At 46.4% G+C, this 20886-nt stretch overlaps 1 protein-coding gene and 1 non-coding gene across 6 annotated transcripts; one reads left to right on the top strand and one right to left on the bottom strand.

Moving 5' to 3' along the window:
• Positions 1–1121: 1121 nt before the first annotated feature.
• Positions 1122–17493, bottom strand: LOC111164107 (bcl-2-like protein 2). Of its 4 annotated transcripts, XM_089907465.1 has the most exons (10): positions 17383–17486; positions 16997–17084; positions 16080–16519; positions 15337–15453; positions 4990–5104; positions 4219–4286; positions 3805–3911; positions 3218–3305; positions 2980–3131; positions 1122–2049 (listed from the first exon to the last, which is right to left on the bottom strand). In XM_089907465.1, the coding sequence occupies exons 3-10, from the start codon at positions 16509–16511 to the stop codon at positions 2010–2012; spliced, it is 1119 nt and encodes a 372-aa protein (XP_089763591.1). In that variant the 5' UTR covers positions 16512–16519; positions 16997–17084; positions 17383–17486; the 3' UTR covers positions 1122–2009. The 4 variants fall into 4 exon arrangements, with proteins under 4 accessions (XP_089763591.1, XP_022409152.1, XP_089763590.1 ...); XM_022553444.2 differs by lacking the exons at positions 15337–15453; positions 16080–16519; positions 16997–17084; positions 17383–17486 and adding an exon at positions 5458–7473; XM_089907464.1 differs by lacking the exons at positions 1122–2049; positions 2980–3131; positions 3218–3305; ... (1 more) ...; positions 4219–4286; positions 4990–5104 and having other exon boundaries at positions 5815–15453; positions 16846–17084; positions 17383–17493.
• LOC111164108 (uncharacterized) lies at positions 17442–20853 on the top strand. Of its 2 annotated transcripts, none has more exons than XR_016392147.1 (3): positions 17442–17981; positions 18261–18394; positions 20751–20853. It is a non-coding gene; the product is annotated as an uncharacterized LOC111164108 (transcript). The 2 variants fall into 2 exon arrangements; XR_016392146.1 differs by lacking the exon at positions 20751–20853 and adding an exon at positions 19554–20742 and having other exon boundaries at positions 17445–17981.
• The last annotated feature ends 33 nt before the right edge of the window (positions 20854–20886 follow it).

The raw sequence follows: 20886 nt of genomic DNA, 5'->3' as shown, positions 1-20886 counted from the left end.
ACTCTTCATTGCAGTGCACAGGCTTCATTGCAGTGGCTTCTCGTTGCAAAGCACGGGCTCTAGGTATGCGGGCTTCAGTAGCTGTGGCACATGGGCTCAATAGTTGTAGCTCGCGGGTTCCAGAGCACAGGCTCAGTAGTTGTGGCGCACGGGCTTAGTTGCTCTGGGGCATGTGGGATGTTCCTGGACCAGGGCTTGAAACCGTGTCCATTGCATTGGCAGGCGGATTCTTTTTTTTTTGCGGCATGAGGGCCTCTCACTGTTGTGGCCTCTCCCGTTGTGGAGCACAGGCTCCGGACGCGCAGGCTCAGTGGCCATGGCTCACGGGCCTAGCCACCCTGTGGCATGTGGGATCTTCCCAGACCGGGACACGAACCCGTGTCCCCTGCATCGGCAGGCGGACTCTCAACCACTGCGCCACCAGGGAAGCCCCAGCAGGCAGATTCTTAACCACTGAGTCACCAGGGAATCCCTAATTTTTTTTTTTTAATTTATTTTGGCTACATTGGGTCTTCATTGCTGTGCACAGGCTTCTCATTATGGTGGCCTCACCCGTTGCGGAGCACAGGCTCTAGGAATGCGGGCCTCAGTAACTGCAGCACAGGGGCCCAGGTGCTCCGCGGCATGTGGGATCCTCCAAGGCCAGGGCCCGAACCCATGTCCCCCGCATTGGCAGACGGACTCTCAACCACTGCGCCACCAGGGAAGTCCCCCTAATTATTTTTTTCCCTCGTTTTTTGAGCCTACCTTGGGATAGAGAAGACAAAAAAGGCTACCCAGACGCCAACATAAGAATCTAGTGCTGTTGATGTGGATAATTCATTTGCACAAATTTTATCAAGAGGACACACTAAAGTGCTATTAGAGCACTCTAATCTGGCCATTCCTTTATATTCCCAGGCTCATTTAATGTACCTCTCAAATGCCAATCAGGGCTACATGCTTTCCAGAAAACCCCATCAAGCTCAGCTAAACGCACAATGTTCCTGCTAGTTGTACTTCTGACTCCTACTCCTTAGGTGGGAACTTCCCCTCCACAACACCAGCATTTCCAGAAAGGAGAATTAACAGCCATCTGGGATTTAAGAGACAACAGGAAGATAAATAATCCATACACCCAAAAGGCCAAACATTTTTTATTTTCAAAAACAACTTTATTCATGACACATATTAAAAAAAAAACTCCCACCCCCTGGAAATGAGCTAAAAAAATAAACAAAATCCACCTCCCACCTCCCTGTCCCCACTTCCTCCCATTCCCTCCAAACAAAAGGGAAAAAAAGGCAAAGGAAAACAAAACAAAACAAAAAACTGAAAAACAAAAAACACCCCAAAACCCCCCAAAACAAGGTAGTGCATTTCCCCAGGGGAAAGGGGAATTTACACTGGAGCCGCTGGGAGCGGATCGGAGATCTTCCGGCTACAGAAACCTGCAAAGAAAGACACTCAAAACAGAAAAAGAAACACAAAAGGAAACAAAATAGATCACCAGGCAATCTGGAGGGGCAGGGAGCCAGAAAAGAGGGGTGGGGTGGGTGGTAGACCTGGCAGGACAGGAACAGGCAGGAGGGGACTGTGAAAGCTAGGGAGAAGATGGAGGGAAGGTAACAAGCAGAACAGTTTGGTGTCCTTCCAGAGCCCTGGGTAAAAAAAAACCCTCCTACCACCCATGCCCACCTACCCTTGAGCAGCCCACAAGGGGGCAAAGGGGCACAGGGCAACAGGGGGAGCAGCTTGCGCAGTTGAGACGTGTCCATGGCGAATCCCCAGAGTGAATGAGCAGCCCCCTGCCCCACTCCCTGGGCCTTCCCTTACTCCCCAAAGCAGGTCCCTCCTCAGCAGTTAGTTATGGGATTCTCCCCCCTTCCACAGTATATCTTTTTTTTTTTAAAAATATTTTTTTCCATCAAGGTCATCTTCTGTTTTTCTTTTTTTTTTTTTTTTTAATTCTTTTTTTTTTTCCTTCTTTCCTCTTTTTTTCCTCTCTCTCCTCCTAATACACACTTTTTTTAGTAAGGGGAATACCATGATGTCGCTCTAGCCCGGCCCCTGGAAGAAAGAAGGAGAGTTAGGTGTTAACATGATCACTAAATAGTTCAGTACAAGCCCCTCCCCGTGGGCCCTCGCCCCAGTTATTGAGAAGGGAAGAGGGGAAAGAAGTTTCCCAAGTCCTAAAACTGACCCCCACAATCCCAGAAATAGTGACACACCTGGCAAATGGGAGTGGGGAATTAACTGTTATTACCTCGCCAAACAGTGGCAATAAAGAAATGCATCTGAGACATAGGGGCAAGAAAAAGGACTCATTGTTTATCCAGATTCCAGTTCTCCACAGCTCTTAAAAGCGAGGCTCTCACCAACAGATCCTCCCTAACTCCTGGGAGCTGACAGGTAAATCTTATGAAAAGCCAAGGTCTATATGCCTAAACTGTCTATTTAAATGTAAAGAAACGGAAATAAAGTGAAGCAACAACATGGGTGCCACACTAGGCCCAGCGAGAAAGTTGCAAAAGACTGGCTAAAGAGTAAATATCTCGATATCCTCCCACATGGCTGTTGAGGAGGATCAACTAGCCTCTGGTTTTCTTCCAAGGGAGGTTCAAACTTCAGCCCCTCCCTAACTCTGAGAAAAGTAGCAAAGGTCCAAACAGTGCTTTCACTGCTCTGAGGCCCTGTTCTTCCCGGGAGTTCTGTGTAAACACCTTCACTGCCATCAACTCTCAAGGAAAAAAAGGCTGGGTGGAGAAGCATCTCTCAGAACAGGGTGGAGAGATCCAGCCCTTATCACCAATTCCTGCTCCAGAAAAAGATGAGACTGGCCTCCTGGCCTGCAACTACCTTCCTCACCCTGCACAGGCAGGAGACCAAGTCCCCGGAACCAAGGGGAGGGTAAAGGAGGGAGGTTCCTCAGATGAGGAGAGAAGGAAGCATACAGGGCTCATGGGAGGCGGGGGAGAGGAGCAGCCCATCTATCCTGACCTGTAGACGCGACCCCGGGGCCTGCTGTTAAAACCACTGTAGAATCGAGAACGGGAACTGTTGTAGTTGGTGGTCCGGGCACGGTATCGGGCTCTCGGGAAACCCCGGTCTGTTGTGCTGATGCCTGGTCTGTTGGTTCGTTTTGGGATCACCTGAGAATGACACGTACAACACAATGCCTTAGAGCCGACCTGGAGAACTTACAGAGAACCAGAACGGCAAAGGGCACAGGGCTTACCTTGATTTGTCTTCCTCTAAATAGGGACTCATCTAAGGCCAAGGAAGTCCTCACTGACTCTTTGTCTGAGAACTCTATATATGCAAACCTGAAAAGGGTAATTTTCTGAGGATAAATATAACTTTTAGGTGTATTTTAAAGGTAACTTTATCTGAGGATACAAATAGCAGCTCACAGGTCAAACCCAACTTGCAGGCATGCTTTGAGTACAGTGTGTTCATATTTTTAATTATCTGTCCAAAAAATTCTTAATGGAAGATTTTAATCAAAATTTGCAGCTACTCTTGGAAAATTATAAGATAGGATACAGAGGGCCTGGTTTTCCGCAAGGCAGAAAACGGTGGGGGCCATGCAGAAGGCGCCCCCCCTTATAGTTCATGATCCCCCCCACACCCAGCCCCCATCTCTGTTATCTGTTGGGCCCCTGAAGGCAATTTTATGTGCAATCCTTGATATGTATCAACATTAACACCTATCTTAAAAGATGGAGTACTTACTTTAACATCTAGGTAACTTACTGCTCAATATAAAATATAATTTATTTATTTTTTAACTGTGACTAAAACGACCTCAACTTCCCCACTTACCCTTTGGGATGGCCACTAAATTTGTCACATAGTATAGTAACACGGTTGACTGAACCACAGCCATGAAAGTGAGCTTCCAGCTCTTCTGCTGTTGCACCATAGTCCACCTGTGGGGGGTACATTTCACAGGTAACAGGGCAAACTCCCATCTCCACAGGTACTCTGCCTAGCCTCTGCGCTGGGCCGTCCATACACACCAAAGCACATCAATATCTAGCTCTCTAAGGAACTAACCTCTTTTCCTTCCAACCCCAGAGCCTCTGCTAATCACCATTACCTTTCACCTCATTCCAACCCTCCCTCCACCCCTTAAATCCACCACCTACCCTGGAAATGGTTCCTTTCAAGACTCCTAATAAATAATCCCCCAAACTAAGAGCTTTCCCCAACCCTAGTCAAGGCTCTGGTACATACATTGCCAACATAGATGGAACGGGCATCAGCCTCCATCTTCTCCTCGATGGACATGATCACTGGGCCAGCTTTGAAGAAAAAAGGATCAGGAAAAAAACGCTTGTTTTCTACTTGGCCAATCTATGCACCACTACCACCACCACAAGCAGCAACAAAGGTAAAGATTTTGGTCTGTTCTGTTCCCTGCTGTACCCATTACCTAGAAAAGTCTAGCATGCAGTAGGTGCTCACCAAATACTTGAAAAATTAAGGAATAGATTAATACAGTCTTAAAAAGAAAACAATACAGGGATTCCCTCCTGCCCCCAAATCAAGTACCTATTGAGTAGCTTCCGTTAAAATGATTTGAAAAGTGAACAAAATTAAGTCAGCTGAGGCTGGACATTTCTAGATTAGAGGAGAAGCCCCCTGAAGCTGAGCAGTTTATCTTAGGACTCCTAACTAAAGGTCTCCAACTGAAAGAAAAACTATTGGACTTGAAGGTCAAATACCAGCTGGCAACCTCCAAAAAGGGTAGTGGAAGACTAAGAACAAAGAGCAACACATTTGTAACAGGGACAAAGGGAGGCACAAGACTACCATCACCAAAACATAGGCCCCGTCTCACAAAGGTCAGAAAAACACACAATGGACTATGACTGCAGCAACTGCCCAGTAATTGCTCAGACAAGCAGCTCCAAGGTTCCGAGCATCTAATTCCATATAAACCGTGCTCCGATAACCCTTCCAACCTCAGGACCCGGGTTCCGCGTGCAACCGCCAGTTACTCACCATTGCCTGGAGGTGGACTCATATTCATCTGCTTCTCTACCTCGTTCTGTAGCTCCTTTAGCTTCTCAGCTTCTTCCTCCATCTCCCTGACTCGAGCTTTGATCGCTTCCAGCTCCTACAATGAGTGGGGAGGGTATGGAGAACAGCTTAAGAGGAACCAACGCAGGGGCTCTACCCTGCTCTCCTTCCGCGCGCGGCCCCAGCCATGCGCGGCCATTTCTCTCGCCCCACGCGAGGGTCGTAATGAAAAGAAAACCAAGCTACCTTCTCTAGAACAACACTAGGCACCCATGACGCCCGAATCAACCCGGCTGGGCCCCTTCTGGCGGTCGAGGCTGCCTCCCCAGCCCGGCCCCAGCCACGTTATTCCCCGCCCACCCCCATCCCCCGCCCGCCTCCCGCTCGCCTGAGCTCTGGGCCTCCCGTGACACGGCCGGCCGGCCTGCTCGCTCGCCCTCCTTCCCTCACCGGGTCCTCAATGGCGCCGTCCCCCGGGTCACCCTCGACCAGTCCCGGCTCCTCCTCCTCCTCCTGGCTGCCGGGGGCTCCCGAGCCAGGCCCAGGGCCCGGAGCTCCCGGGGGGGCACGGGGCCGGGGCGGCTCCTCTTCGGGCTCGGGCTCCGGCTCGGGCTCCAGCAGCAGCTCCTCAGGCTCCAGTTCCTCAGACTCCAAGCCGTTCCCGTAGTCCCCTGCGCCCCCCGGGGCCCCCTCCCCGGCCTCCCCACCGGCCCCGGGCACAAGATGGCGCCGCCGCCCCGGCCCGGAGCCCCGACCGCCCGCAGCCCCCGCTGCTGCTGCCGCCGCCGCCGCCGCCGCCATCGCCGCTCAGACTGGGGCCAGCCGCCCAGCGATTGGAGAGCTGCGCCGGCCACGCCGAGGATTCATTAGTCAAGCAGCCTGCCCGTCACCACGAGCTAGGACTCCATTGGGGAATATTACTAGGCAATCAAACAAGACCCCATCCCTAAGGCGGGGGATTGCGCCAAATCCTTAAATCCCGGTAGGAGAACTCGGTCTGTCAATCAACACTCGTCCCACCTCCTCTCAAGTCCTTAAGTAACAATACCGCCTAGCTGTGACGACATTCCTGCTTCTCCCCCGCCTAAGGGCGGGTCCGCGAAGTATGACGGTCGGTGATTGGCCGCTGGCAAGGCGAGTGGAAAGGACCAATCTTCCGATCGCCTCGCCGAAGTGGCCCAGCCTCAGATGCCGATTGGCTCGCGAGATTCGAAGGGCTGACACCCGTTTCGTGACAGGTGAACCTTGCCCCCGAACGGACTGCCGGGCTCCCAGTGAAAGCCGAGGTCACATGACTGGTCTTTAGGAGGTGGCCATCTTGATGCTGCTGGTTGCCAAGTAGTGAGTTCTTGGAAGGCAGAGCCCGGAAATACTGCGGCGGTTTCTGGAAACTGGGCTTCTACCAGGAATGCACCAGTAGATGGGATGTTGCTGGAAATGGAGGGTTCTGAATGGCGCTCTCTGGGAAGGAGCTTATCTTTCCCACCCAGGTTACTGGCACCACCATCCACCAGGTCTCCCCAAACCAGAAAGCAGGGAGGAATCCTCACTCCAGTACTAGTCATGAGCCCTGTATGTGCTGTCTTCCTGCACAGGCATACTTTCCAAGCATTCTGCTCATGCCCCAGTTTCATTTCCTCTTTTGCTTGGACTGTTTGCTGCAGCCGCTTAATGGGTCAGCTTCCAGTGGGTCACCACTCCAATCCACACTGGCCAGGTTAACTCTCAGAACTCCTTACTGAGGCCTTGGAGACCTCCAGACCAGGCTACCAAGTGAATGTTGTTTCCACACTCTTCATTCCAGTGGGTGTATCTGCACCCAGGTCTGTGCCTCTGTACATGCAGTCCTTCTTCAGCCAGACCACTGCAAACCCCATCATCACCTCCTCTGTGAAGCCTTCCACTAACTGGCCTCCCCTCCTCTCCCATGACAAGCGGGCCTACCTCCACTGTGCACTTAATCATTTTGTGCTTCCTTTCCTAACTAGGGCTTGTGAGAGCTTGGAGATGAGAGGCCGGATTCTATCTACATTTGCATCTCCACCGTGGAGCAATATGCCTAGCACATAGTATCCAAATAAATGTTTGTTGACCAAAGGATACATAGACTGGGGATCTGGGTGCCACCCTTCATCTACAGCGCTTTCCCAGACCCTCCTTCAGACCCCAGAGGAATTCCACCTCATCGTTGCACTCTGAGATACCAATGAGACCTAGCCCTGGAAAGCAGGGTTGCCATAGTTTAGTGGTGATCCTACACATTTATTAAAAAGGAAGGAACGGCAGTGCTAAGTTTGCAAGAGGGATAGCTGCAGCCAGACCAAGCTATGGTTTGAGAGCCAGATTCACATGAGCCCAACCAAATAGTTATTCAAATAACCTGGAGAGGATGTACATGACCTGGTAGAGGGATTTGAACAAGAGGAGATTCCTACTAGCAAACCAAAAGTCAAAAGCTTCACAGTATACCCCACTCTTCCCCTCACCCTCATTTTTTCACACAAATCCTTACCTCAGGAACAGGAGAACTTGGAGCAGAGTCACAGTTGCTTAAAATTTCACTGAAAATTACTTCATCAGCCATCTCAGCTTCAGTGGTCTGGGAGAACTAAGTTGAGCACCGCAGACAAGCTCTAAAAGATTGTGAGTTTGCTGGAAGAAAAATCTTTTCTACTGATTTTAACCAAATCAAGACTTGGATGTTTATTGATACCTAATTTAAACTAAGAAAGCCAGTTAAGGGAAATGTGATTTTTAAAATAATGCCTTTGAACCACAGTTTTGTTGAGCACTGGATTTTGTAACAGGCAGCATCCTAGACTCATTGTTATGTTATCTCATTGAACTCTCATAACATTATGAAGCAAATAGTCCCCAAACCATAACCTTTTTTAGGGATGAGGAAAGAATGAAGTAACTCCCCCAAGTCATAACTAATTAGAAGTGAGCAGGGAATCCAAAACCAGATTTTAAAGCTCAGATCAAAATTTCTGTAAGGTCTGTTTTTAATACACAAAGATAACATCACATACAATGCTGAAGCTGGAAAAAGACTAAATTCCAATAAGAGATAAATGTTTAGGCAAACTATAATTACATCACAAGATTATTATGCACCTATTTTTATTTTTTTATGCGCCTATTTTTTTACAAAAAGGTTTACACGTAGTGTGTGATAACTTATAAAAATAATTTTTGTTAGGCCAAAGAAGTAGGATGTAAAATTGTATATAAAGTATGATTAAAATTATGTATATCTGATTTTTTAAAAAAACAACTTGGGCATTGGAGAAAAAAAGGAATGAGAACCAGTACAATCTGTTCTTTGGCAATATGCAACAAAAGTTTTTAAAATGTTGAGATTCTTAACACAGTAATTGTATTTCTTATAATCTGTTCTAAAGAAATAATCTAAAACCTAGGTAAACATCTGAGAGTAAAGGTGTTCATCAAAGTGAAAAAAAATGTAAACAACTTGATTGTCCAAATGGGCACTTTTCAGGAAAATTGTTATACACACATATATGTAATTTTATATAGTCATTATGTCTTCAAAACATTTTTAATGACAAGGAAAATGCTTGCAATATAATGGTAAGCAGAATTGCAGTGTACAAAATTGTATATACAAAAAAAAATTGTATATACAGTATGATCATAAAATATAAGCACAGACAACTGATGGAAAAGAAATATACCAAAATGTTAATAGTGATTCTCTCTGGGTAGTAGGCTTATTATGATTGATCTTCTTTATAATTTTCTATGTTCTATGATTTTTCCCACAATATCATATATTATTTTTATTTAAAATTAAAAAAAACGCTCCAGCTTCCAAACTTACTCTAATAAGCATGATTACTTTTACAAACACATTTTAAAAAGATATTTGAATGGTGATCTGTAATATAAGTTCCCTATTAGACTGAAAGTGTAAAAGGCAGGGACACCTTCTTAATTATATTTGTATTGCCATTGGCTATCACTGTGTGCTCAATAAATGTTAACTGAATGAATGATCTTCTGTCATAAATTTATATCCTGCCTGTTGTTGATGCATAGAGAACATCAAAGAGGTAAGTTTTCCTCTGAGAATGAATTTTTTTTTTAATTGGTATGTAATGATGTAAGATTCACCCATTATAAGTATACTTTTCCTTCAGTAATAACCTATCAATAGAGGGCCATGGAGTTTCGGAAAAACTGAAACTCAGTGATGTTTTGCCCTAGAAGAAGGAAAAGTGTGTTAACAAAAGTGAATGATCTGTTGAGTTGAGAAAAGGAGAATTAAATCAGTAAAAATGGATGAGGGCATGTCCAGTTCTGTCCAGAAGGGAAAAGTTTTCTCACCAAACATATAAATACTTGGCTTCCTAATAGTTTCATCCCCATTTTTAACTCCTGTTTTGAAAATTTTACCTTTACTGGCTGCAATAATTCCCTCTAATCTAGAAGTACATTGTTTAATATGGTAGCCACTCGTCACACGTGGCTACTGAGCACTTGAAATGTGAATGGTGCTCTGAATTGAGATGCGCTGGAAGTGTCAGATATACACTGAGTTTCAAAGACTCAGGATGAAAAAGATACTTATGTAAAATAATAATTGTTCAGTATTAATTACAGATTGAAATTATAGTAGTCTTTATATACTAGGTTTAAAAAAATACTATTAAAATTAGTTTTACCTGTTTCTTTTTGGTTTTTTTAATGAGGCTACTAAAAAACGTAAAACTACATATGTGGCTTGCATTATATTTCTTTTTTTTTTTTTTTGACTTTTTAAAAATTTTGATTGGAGTATAGTTGCTTTACATGACTTGCACTATATTTCTATTGGACAATGTTGACACAGAACCTTGGAGCCTTGATCATTTACTTACCTCTGTTTTGGAGCCGACTCCAATTACTTTCTAATGCAAAGTCTGGCCCGACCTACCTTAACACCCTAGGTCCAACCTTGCATGGAAGTGGGGTGGCCATTTAAGTGAGAAGGAGCCTCTCTTGGGCTGCTTAATTTCCATTCTGCTTGGTTAACTTTTAGAAGACTTTGTACCTGAAAAACTTCTTTTTTATATGTTCCTTATAAAAAAATCCTAAAATACTGATAGCAAAAAGAAAAAATAAAATCACCCATAAAATCCACCACCCAGAGATAATCACTAATGATATTTTGGCATATACCCTTCCTGAAACTTTCAATACACAAATACATATAGAGGTATATATATGTGTGTGTATATACATATTTTTTTTAGCAAAATGGGATCATACCATATATTCTGTTTTCTAATCTATTTTTTTACCTAATAAGATAACAGAAATATTTTTCCATGTCAATAAAAATATTTTTCCAATTTCATTTTTCATGACTTTACTCAGAAGTTACCTTAGAAATGAGGCCTTCCCCATTCACTCTATTTAACATTGAAACCTATACATACACCTTCCCAATCCTACCCTAATGAATTATTTTTCTCCATAGCATTTGGCACCTAACATGAAATGTTACGTTAATGAACGTCGTGAAATTTATTTATGTAGGTAGGTAGTTATTTAGCTTTTGTTTGTTTCCATTACTAGAATGAAAGTAACATGAAAGCAGAAATTTGTGCCTGTTTGTTCACTTCTCTACCTCAGTGCCTAGAATTGTCCTCAGCACACCTAAGATGCTTGAATATTTGCTGAATGAATGAATGACTGAATGAATAAAAAACTAGATAGCATTCCATTATATTATGTTTTCTGGTTGATTTTTAAAATATTGTTAATTTATTTGTATCTCACCTGTATCCACATTTAAGGCAGCTTTTAAAGTTTTCAAAGGATCTGCTCTCAACTAAAAACACAGAATATTTATAATCCATCCATTTGCTAGAAAGTGTAACTAAATGTTGCCCAATTTTTATCAAAAGTATGATTTGGAGAAATAACATTCACAGAGAACTGTCTGAAGAATAAACAATCCATCTGTCAATTTAGATAGTCTGAAATTTAGCCCTATTTTAAACTATGGCATCATAGAGCATATTTGAGCTAAACTGTGACGATCCTGATAGAACAAGCTTAGGACCTGCTGAATCCCCATTTGGTATTTCTGCAAGAAACGGTAGTGTAAAACTCAACATCATATTTGCTATCAGGTGTTATAGAGGGTGGTGTCCACTATATCATTCAGTGTCTTCTCAGAAGAGCCACAAAACTTTTTGCCTACCTTGAGGAACTGAAAGGTTTTACGAATCCTAGGAGGGATGTGAATCTCATTGTGTTTTCCAATTTTCTTTAGCTGCCAAGAAGCTCAGAGTTGAATTCATAGCCTACCTTTAGTATTTGGGAATACTGCTTATAGAATCCTTTTCTGTGTTCGTTTTCCTTTTTGCTGTCATTTTATTATAATATTTCAATTTTCCCTTTACCCTTACTTTAAAAATCTATATTTTCCTATTGTTTTGTCTTTTGTGTATTATAGTAAGATGCTGCAAATGCTTTTTGGAATTAGGCAAACTATAAACCAGTCAAACTACAGTAGGGATAAATACACTAGCTATCATAGCCTGATGATATTAACTATTAAGAGCATCTAATTCCCTTTTCCCTAGAGCCATGTTCACCAAGCCACTCTCTGATTTTAACATGGCTTGTCCCGTAGATTTTTCTATATAAAGAGAATAGAAATACAACACTGGATTCCTCTAAGCAGTGTATTTCTCACTACAATTTAACACATAAACCCAAATACCATTATATTGCATTGGATTATAGAAAGACTAGAAACTCCCACTTGTAAATTAAAATTAAGATCACTACTCCTGTCAGACATGATTTTGATGTGGTCCTAGACTAGAAGTACAGAGGGATGGGCTGAACAATTCCTGTAGATCCCATCCAGTTTAGCAGTTTGCATTACAATGGCTGAAACCAAATGTCTCAGGGGAGCAGGAAAGTAAGCAAGGGCTCCATTTTTGCCAGACTTATTTTAAGTCTGAAGTAGGCAGCAGGATATTGAGGAGAAATGCTCATTATCACATACTTCTGATTTAGCAGCTGAACCACAACAGGGGACTTGATTACATCATAAAGATTTTTGGTAGGTTTTGTTTGTTTTGTTTTGGGTTTTGTTGTGGCCATCCCAAAGTACCATATACACACACCCTCTCAATGCTTGGGTTGGCACAGATGGAGTTCTTGGCTTTGGGCATTTGGCTAGGATGGGGGGATGGGAGAACAACTCTGATTTTCTTTTTTCTTTTTCTTTTTTGGCTGCATGGCGCAGCTTGTGGGATCTTAGTTCCCTGACCAGGGATCGAAACCGGGCCCTCGGCAGTGAAAGCGCAGAGTCCTAACCACTAGACCGCTGGGGAATTCCCTCCTTTTTTTTTTTTTTTTTTAATTTTTTTATCTCAATACTTTCCCAAATCCCTATTAATCTAATTCTTGGCCTTAACAAGGTCATGATGAGATGCTTAGATCAAGAAATGTCCTGACCCCAGGCTATACAGTATAGAAGTCACAAACCCTGCTCAGTCCTTCTCATTAAACTTCTGGGTTTTATTTATTTTTTTAATACGACCATTACATATTACACAAAAATAAAAGTCAAATGAACTTGGTATTTATAAATTATTAAATAAAAATACAGGAATATATATTTATATTTATAGAGCTTTTTCTTTTCTTCTAAACTAACCAAATCTGTTCTCCCGCCGCTTTATGATTTTAAAAAAGTAAAATAGTGTATGCCCTAGAATAAGTGGGGAGTGGGATTAATAAGTGCAGGACCTAGTTGCCCTACCTCTGCTCCTTCCTTGGCCTAAGCAAAGTCCCTATTTGTCCCTTTGGGCTCTGGAGAGCAAGAAACACCCTCTCCACCTATTTAATCTCTGAAAAATGGCAATAAGATTTATTTCCCTTATTTTAAAAAAAATGAAATGGATTTAAAAATTGGGAGCCATACTCAGCCTTCTTGGCCAAGAGCTAATCCCAAGGAACTATATGGCTCTAGAAGAGAGTCGCTAGTTTTCCCTGACAGAAGAGTCTCTGGGGTTTCCGTTCCCCCTCAAGCTCAGAAGGGCAGGACAGGTCAAAACTGCCCTCTGTGGTCCCATCCAAGCTATGCTTCCGGGAATCCAGACCAAGCCCTTTTACCCTTTCAGAAAACAGCCTCTCCTTCCACCCAGGTGTGAAGGCCTCAGAGCCGGGCTTTTTGGTAACCTGACCACAGTCCCTGCTACCTCTGTTTGCTAAAGGTCCCCAGGAAAGCTACCAGGGCTAGGCGTCCTGTGGTAGAGGGTAGGGGGAAGAGTCTGACCCAAACCTGGGGGAGCACAGGCTCCAATTTGGAGCTGACAGTCTAGTCAGTGGTTTTCCAACTTTGTTTTTCAGCAGCAAACCCCTTAATGCAAATAAAATCTTACCCTGAACCCCGATACGTAAGACAGCTACAGGGGAGCTGTTCTGTTTGAGGGCAAGTCACCTGGCCTGCTCAGTGCCCCCGCCTCATCTCCCCCAAGGACTCCTGAGGCAACCCTAGGAAACTTTGGGGCTCTGCCAAGCAGTTGGAAAACCACTGGCCTAGTTTGTCCTGAGCAAGTCAGAGACCCCCCCACCCCAACTGCCTGCCACAGACTGGCTCTGAGTGCCTGGTACCAGCATACTCACAACAGACCAAGTGGCCCATGCAGTCCACCACCTCCCCTATAAATACCGTTAAAAAGTGCAGCCCTCTCTCAAAAGCAAACACCTGAGGCCAATTTTGGTCCCACATTCTTGTGAGTACAACTATGTTGCCACATTCTGGGACCAAGTGAAAATCTCCAAGAGTCAACCATGGTCTAGCTAAGCTGGTCAGTGCTCAGGATCAAGGGCAGGGTTCTAGAGCACTGTGTCAGAAGAAGTCAGCATTGGAGAGCAGCAATTTTAGCACCTAGGAAAGTGCAGCAGTGAGGTCTGGCTCAGGGCATACATCTGGAGTGAAATCATGTCTTTCTCAAAAGAAAAAGCTGTCATCTGAATCTGTTATAGAGAACAGGGAGCTCTAAAGTTAACATCCTCAGACTCTGAGGTACAGACAAGTAAAACCCATGCAAACAGCGTGGCTTCCAAGAAAATATCAATGTTTCTAGGTCCTGGGAGGTACTGTGGAACCCAGACACCTGGCCCTTAATAAAGCAGCACCAAAGCCGACCACATGGAATAGGCCAGTCACGGAGTACACGTCACCCTCACATTCATGGGGTTCAGAGCTGGAATGTTCCTCTCAAGACATCAACAGTCTCTCCGAGACACAGTGCAGGACCCAGACTGTATTCCAGATCTGCATTTACGTCCACACACTCAAAAGGAAAATTAGTAAGAGCCCCAATTTAGAGTTTAAGTTTGGGTACAAAAGGTCCCAGAGATAGGGAACACTTTAGGCACCAGTGTGCCCCAGTGGGAGAGGAGGGCAGCAGGCAGCTCCAGCTCCCGAAGCCTCCCCCTTCCGCAGGCTCCGCAGCCCTGCCTTTCTGTCAGAGCCCAGGAGGCAGCAGCAAGTGCGTGATGCACAAGGAAGGGGGACAATGAAGGAAGAAGGCCAGCTACAGAAGTGCTCTTCTCTCCAAAGCCCTGCTGACGACTTTCTGCAGAAAAGTTGCCAGAGCCCTCAGTCTGGATACAGTGTTTCTCCCTCAGCCTTGAGGCAGCAGAACAAGGGGAGAGGGGAGGGGACGTTGGGAGGAGGGACAGAGAGCTGCCCCTCGTTCTCACCACTGCAAGAGGGAATGTTTTCTCCTCGAGGAATCCCACTGCCACCAGACTAGACAAGCAGCCCAGCATGCACACGAGCACCCGTGCACATGCACACACATGTCCCAGCAGCCCATGGTCACAGCCACCTCTCCCTATCCCCTGAGAACCCCAAGCTCCCATTCCAAAGGGATGTTCCTTCTGTGTTTGCCCCAAATCTCACTCACTCAAAGGAGACGCCAACCCCTTATGCAAGTCCACCTTCCTCGGGGCTGCAAATCAAGCTCTAGGTAGAGTTTCATGTGCCTACACCTATAGGCATGATCCCTCCCACCTCCCCCCAACCCTGGAATGAATCCATCTCCTGACTTTCCCAATACATTCCGCAATAGCTCCAGTTCACTCTTTCAACCGCCTGCCTGGCACACTCAGCTCTCTTGCACGCTACCTTGCCCCTTCCCATCCCCGTTCCACGCCCATCCTTTCCCCCACTTCTTCCAAGGGCATTCCTCTGCTCTGTTCCTGCTCGCCTGTCCCACAGCCACACCTCGCCCCACCTGGCCCTGGACTTTCTCACTTGCTAGCAAAAAAGGCCCCTACAGTTACCAGGGCCCCCAGTGCCACGGCCCCCGTCAGCACTGTCCTCACTGAGGCCCAGTTCCCCTCCCGCAGACGCCGCGCCTCCTCCAGGGCCCCGTCCCCGTATAGAGCTGTGAACTCCGCCTGTGGGAGAGAAGGGAAGTAGGAGAGAAAGAAGGAGAAAGGGATATCAGGAGAGGAAAGAGTGGAGAAAAGAGGAGAGGGAGAGTTCCAGTTCCATCCACTGCAAGCACTACCCCACCCCCAGCTCCTCTCTGGCCCAAGCTCCTGGCCGCCAGCCCCTCTGATCCCCCCTGAGCGCCTGGCTCATTTGCCCTTCTCTACGTCAACTGAATCCCATCCTTTCCCTGGCCAAAAATTCTGCTCAGAACTGGCATCCTTTGCCAAGGCTTGCCTTGACCACCACCCATCCCTGATCCCTGACATGACACCCCCATGCCATGTACTCTGGTGTAAAAAATTCCCGATGGCTGGATGCCATTTCTCTGCAGGCACTACACTGTCTATTGTGTATTCTGTCCTCTGCTTTGGACCATGAGCCCACCCAGTGATGACTGCATGGCAGCCCTGGAGTGCAGAGTCCAGTGATACCCATAGTGAGGGCATCTGATTCCACCCAAACAGGGAGACTCAGCCCCCGCGCCTCATTCCCAGCACAGCCGCCCCAGCTCCAGCCAGAGCCCCCGTCTTCCCCCTGGAGACCAGCTTTTCAGAGGGATGTTCAGGGCAGCAATGGAGAAGTTTCTTACCCAGCCCCCGCTGCTGTGGATCCAGTCGGCCAGCCTCGTCTCCAGGTAGGCCACCATCCACTCCTGCACTTGTCCCACAAGTGGCTCCATCTCCTTGTTGACACTCTCAGCACACAGCGCGGCTCCAAAGACAAAGAAAGCCACAAGGCGGCCCCAGTTGGGCCCCCCTTGGAAGAGTTCATCAGAGACCTGGGTGAAGCGTTGCTGGGCCGAGCCTGGGGTCACATGCAGCTGAGCTGCCAGATCCGAGAAGGTGCGCCGGAAGCGGGTCTCGAACTCATCTCCAGCTGCCCGCATGGCTTGGTGCAGCGGGTCAGCTGCTGGGCCCTCCCCGGGGCCAGCTCCACAAACATAACCCTTCTGCCTCAGCTTATAGCCTACAAAGTCTGCCACTAGAGCCCGTGTGTCTGGGGCCGAGGCTGGGGTCGCCATCCGGGCAGCTGCAGGAGTCAAACACAAAAGACTGGCATGAATATATGGTCAGAGACCCAGAAGGAGGCATTTCAGGTTTGGCCAGCCCATGAGACAGGGAGGGAGGTGAGGGGAAATCTCAGAAACCACTGGGCCGGGACGAGTAAGAACAAGGAGATTAGGCCATGGTGCGGGGCCAGGGCATGAGGGGCTGGCCCTCAAATTCATAATATGCCAAAATAAATGTAAAACAAGTAAATTTCACCTAAAATACTTTAGATTCTTTTCATAACAAGACAACAGCAGCTCTATGACACCTCTATACCTCCCCCACCAACCCCGCCACAGTACACACCTTTTTGGCTAGAGGAAGGGGCTTAGGACCTCCCCAGAGGCAAGATGTGAAGATGCTGGCAGAGGCACAAGATGGGCGAGGAGACAGGGGCTGAAGGGAAAGGGGGAGAAGCAAAGGGTTGCCCGGGACAGAGAAGGAAGGGGACACTCACCCAGCCTGGATGGCAGCTCTTAGGACCCAGCGCTGGTGGCAAGGAGCCCCCAGCTGGGGCCTTTCATCCTCCTGCCCAGCGTGGAGCCCTGGGAAGGGGAGGGGGAGATCAGAGCTAGGTGGGGAAGACCAGGGATTAGGGTCTGGGCTGAGAAGGGCTGGGGTTGCAGCTCCCGGGACCAGGCCCCTGCCCCCAACGCTCTACCAGCTGTGTGGCCGAATCCATGTTTAATGACTGTCCTCCCGGGAAACCCAGGGCCAAGGGCTTCCTGCCGACACCATCTCTACTCCCGCTCCCCCCAGTGCAGCCCAAAGGCCCAGCTCCTCCCTCACCCCCACCCTCAGCCGGTCTCCAACCCCGCCTGCCTGCCAGGTTAGGGATCTCACGGGTCAGGCCGCTGCCAGGATCTGGCTGTTTCCTGGTGCAGGAGCTGGGAGGGAGGGAGAGAGGGAGGAAGGGAGGGAAGGAAGGAGGGAGGAGAAAGGGGGGGCGGGAGGGAGGGCCCGGCGCCGGGTGATGATGGGGCCCAGAGATGCGTCCAGAGAGAGGGGCGGGGCTGGGACGCAGGCTTGGGAAGGGCCACAACTCAGGAAGAGAGAGGGCCGCTGGAGGCCAGGAAGAGCAGGGCTAGGAGGACATGGAGAGCCGGACGGGGCTCCTGACCCTGGAGGCTACCCAGAGAAGCCGGCTGAGGCTCAGGAAACCTCAGAGCAAATTCAGCATTTCCAGAAGGTCTCTGATGTTCCATGCACTTGTTGAACTTTTCCAGCCCTGGAATGGGTGCCCAGAAAAGAGGAGCAGTTCCCATTCCGGTGGGAACTGCCTGCCAGGTGCCTCATCCTGTGGGACTAGCAGACGTGACACAGACACCAAACACTTCACTTCCTCTTTTCTCCAGGACCTTTAACCCAGTGGTCTCTACGTGAGCTGGGGCTTTAGCCAAGCATCAGGGAGTCAGGACTTGGATCGCAAGCAGTTTCTGCAGGTAACTTTATCTTCTTTTTTTTGTAATTAGATTGGTTTCTTTTTTAGTTCTTTCTAGCCAACACGTGAACTTATTCTCATTATGAAAAAGTCAAATAATATGGAAGTGTACAGAAAGAAAATACAAGTCATCAATCCCCCTCCCTCTGCTCTTCCCCCAATTCCACCTCCCTTCCTGGAGGTTGCCAATGTCAAGGTTGATGTTTATCCTTTCAGATTACGTATATATATGCAAATACATGAATGTCTATCATTTATACAAGGCAGTATGTTTACACAGCGTGTGAAGCCATCTGACTACAGCTGATCCACACGAGGGCACCCTCAGGCATTCTGATTGGGGCCCACCAGCTCTTGCAGCTGGCACTACCTTCAGCTCCATTTGGAGGGCTCTCCAACCAAAAGCCGAAAGAGGTAACCCAATTTTCCTTCCCTGCTGGTTCCCTTTGCTTCTACCTCCAGTCCAAGCCTTGGTATTCCCATCTGCCTCTATGGTAACTAGAGAAGAAAGGTCTTTTCTGTAAAGATGGTGATGACTAACACATTTTGAAGACTTATTAGGTACTAAGTGCTTTCTTTACACACTTGATATTTTATCTTCACGCTAATCCTTATGTTGTGTTATCTTCATTCTATGGATGAGGAAAGTGAGGCTTGGAGAGGTTATGTAATTTGCCCAAAGCCACATACTGAGAAGATGGGCCTCAACCTAATTCTGATTTGAAAGTTTGTCTTAACTTTAACACTGTATTGTTTCAAGGTCCCTCTTTGCTTCAGGTAATCAATGCTGTTATCATGCCATTTACAAGGCCAAACTGAATCCACATCATTTGCAAACCCAAACTCAGTTCTCCCCAATATTCTGAACATACCACCGATTCTACTCCTTTATGACTGTATCCTTTCAACCATCCTCATTTCTTCTTTGTCCTTGGGCTGATCATTCCAGCTGCCACCAGCAAGATTGCCTTCTTCTTCTTTTTTTTCTTTAATGTAATTTTATTTATTTATTTATTTTATTTTTTTGGCTGCGTCGGGTCTTAGTTGAGGCACACAGGATCTTTCCTTGTGCCGTGGGCTCTTCATTGCGGTGCACGGGCTTCTCTCTAGTTGTGGCGTGCGGGTTTTCTCTCTCTAGTTGTGGCGTGCGGGTTTTTTCTCTCTCTAGTTGTGCCGTGCGGCCTCCGGGGCACATGGACACGTGGGCTCTGTAGTTTGCGGCACGCGGGCTCTTTCATTGAGGTGCGTGAGCTCAGTAGTTGTGGTGCGCAGGCTCAGTTGCCCCGCGGCAGGTGGGATCTTAGTTCCTCAACCAGGGATCGAACCCACGTCCCCTGCATTGGATGGCGGATTCTTTAGCACTGGACCACCAGGGAAGTCCCAAGTTTGCCTTCTTTCTTATAAAATAATCTAGCCTAGGCCTTCATTTGCAGTCCTGATTTCTTCTAAGAATTTACTTGAAATAAAAACACTTTTGTCACAGGATCCGAATAGATTTCTGTCTGCCCACCCATTTATTTATAAGCTTGGTGAGAGCAGGCACTGAATTTTATTCACTTTTATGTCCTCATAGCCTAATAGACCCTCAGTGAATGTTGACTGAAGAAATCACTCGATGCCTCTGGCCAGTTATTGAGTAGGCGCAGTCAGATGTTTGAAGATCACTGCAGTGGCTATTTAAGAAACAAAGACTGCTGGACCAACACAAATTACACCAGGTCCAAAGCTGTGTACCTCAAGGATCTTCTCAGGCCAACACTACAGAGCCAAGGAATGGCAGCTCAAACTGTAGACAAGGCAACAGAGCTTTTCCCAGAAAACCTCGAGCCATTTAGGCTGACGTGGAACCTTACCTATTCTGTCAATAACATATTTTAGCAGAGCAAGGAAGACAGTTTTTAACTGCTTGACTGTAACACAGATTACTGTAGCATTATTTTATACCCTAAAATATGAAAAGAATGTGTCCATGGATTATATACGTATGTGTAAAATAAGAAAATAAAACTCAATATCACTTTAAAAATGAGTCCTGGCTAAACAGCATTGCTATGGTTAGTACTGGAATTAAAATGTAAGCAGGAATAAAGTGTATAATAATAAGATAGCATATGTCTCACTATTTATTTCCAACTTAGTCACTTGTGATTTTACGGTTAAACACTCCTGTTCCTTTAAATTTAGAGATTCCATTTCCACTCTAAGATTCCCCGTTTCAATGCTTTGAGAATGTTAACTATTACCATGAAATGTTTTAATCCACTTATAACTAAGTGGATAAAAGAGTAGACTCTAGAGTGGGACTGCTGACTTCTAATTCCAGCTATCCAAATATTAATTTATGTGACCCTGGGCAAGAGTCCTATCCTGTCTCTCTCCCTCAATCTTCTCATCCATAAAATAGGCATAATACTCCCTAGTCCTATGATGACTGTATTATATGTGTTAGTATTTGTAAAACAACTGTACTTAGCACACTGTAAGTGCTACACAAGATCAGGAGGAAGTTAGAAAAAAACTAAACTTCACATTTTTTTCCCCACTAATATAGAAAATAATGAAGGAGTAAAAAGCAGCTCTGTGCCCTTCTTGGAGCTCCCACTGGAACTAGAACCCCGCAGCCCCAGCTCCAAGAGATATATGTGATGATTCATTCAATAATTTGAGGGCCTACTATGTGCTGAAACTGACCATGAATCAGACACAGCCTCTGCCGTCAAAGAGCGTGCAGTCAGGTTAGAGATCAGAACTCTAATCCACTTTTTTACAGATGAGAAAACTGAGGTCCAGAGAAGTTGTGCCTTCTTCAAGGTCACGCAGCTAAATAGCACCAGAGGTGAGACCAGAAACTTTGTCTTTCCACAACTCTCAGCTCAGAACTCTTTCAAATGGGCCACCCACCCTTT

This window comes from Delphinapterus leucas, chromosome 2, assembly GCF_059928025.1.
Source record: "Delphinapterus leucas isolate spDelLeu-1000000601 "Yukka" chromosome 2, BTC_Dleu_Yukka2, whole genome shotgun sequence".
NCBI classification, from domain to species: Eukaryota; Metazoa; Chordata; class Mammalia; order Artiodactyla; family Monodontidae; genus Delphinapterus; species Delphinapterus leucas.
The sequence above is the reverse complement of the archived record's forward strand: the minus strand, read 5'-3'. Positions and strand labels throughout refer to the sequence as shown.

Bases quoted from the DNA above. Each gene is read 5' to 3' on its own strand.
- LOC111164107 (XM_089907465.1), bottom strand. From the start codon at position 16,511: ATGGCGACCCCAGCCTCGGCCCCAGACACACGGGCTCTAGTGGCAGAC. The intron at 15,454-16,079 runs GTAAGAAACTTC...TCTCTCCCACAG, and splicing joins TCCACAGCAGCGGGGGCTGG to GCGGAGTTCACAGCTCTATA. The intron at 3,306-3,804 runs GTAAGTGGGGAA...TACCCTTTTCAG, and splicing joins TTTAGTGGCCATCCCAAAGG to GTTTGCATATATAGAGTTCT.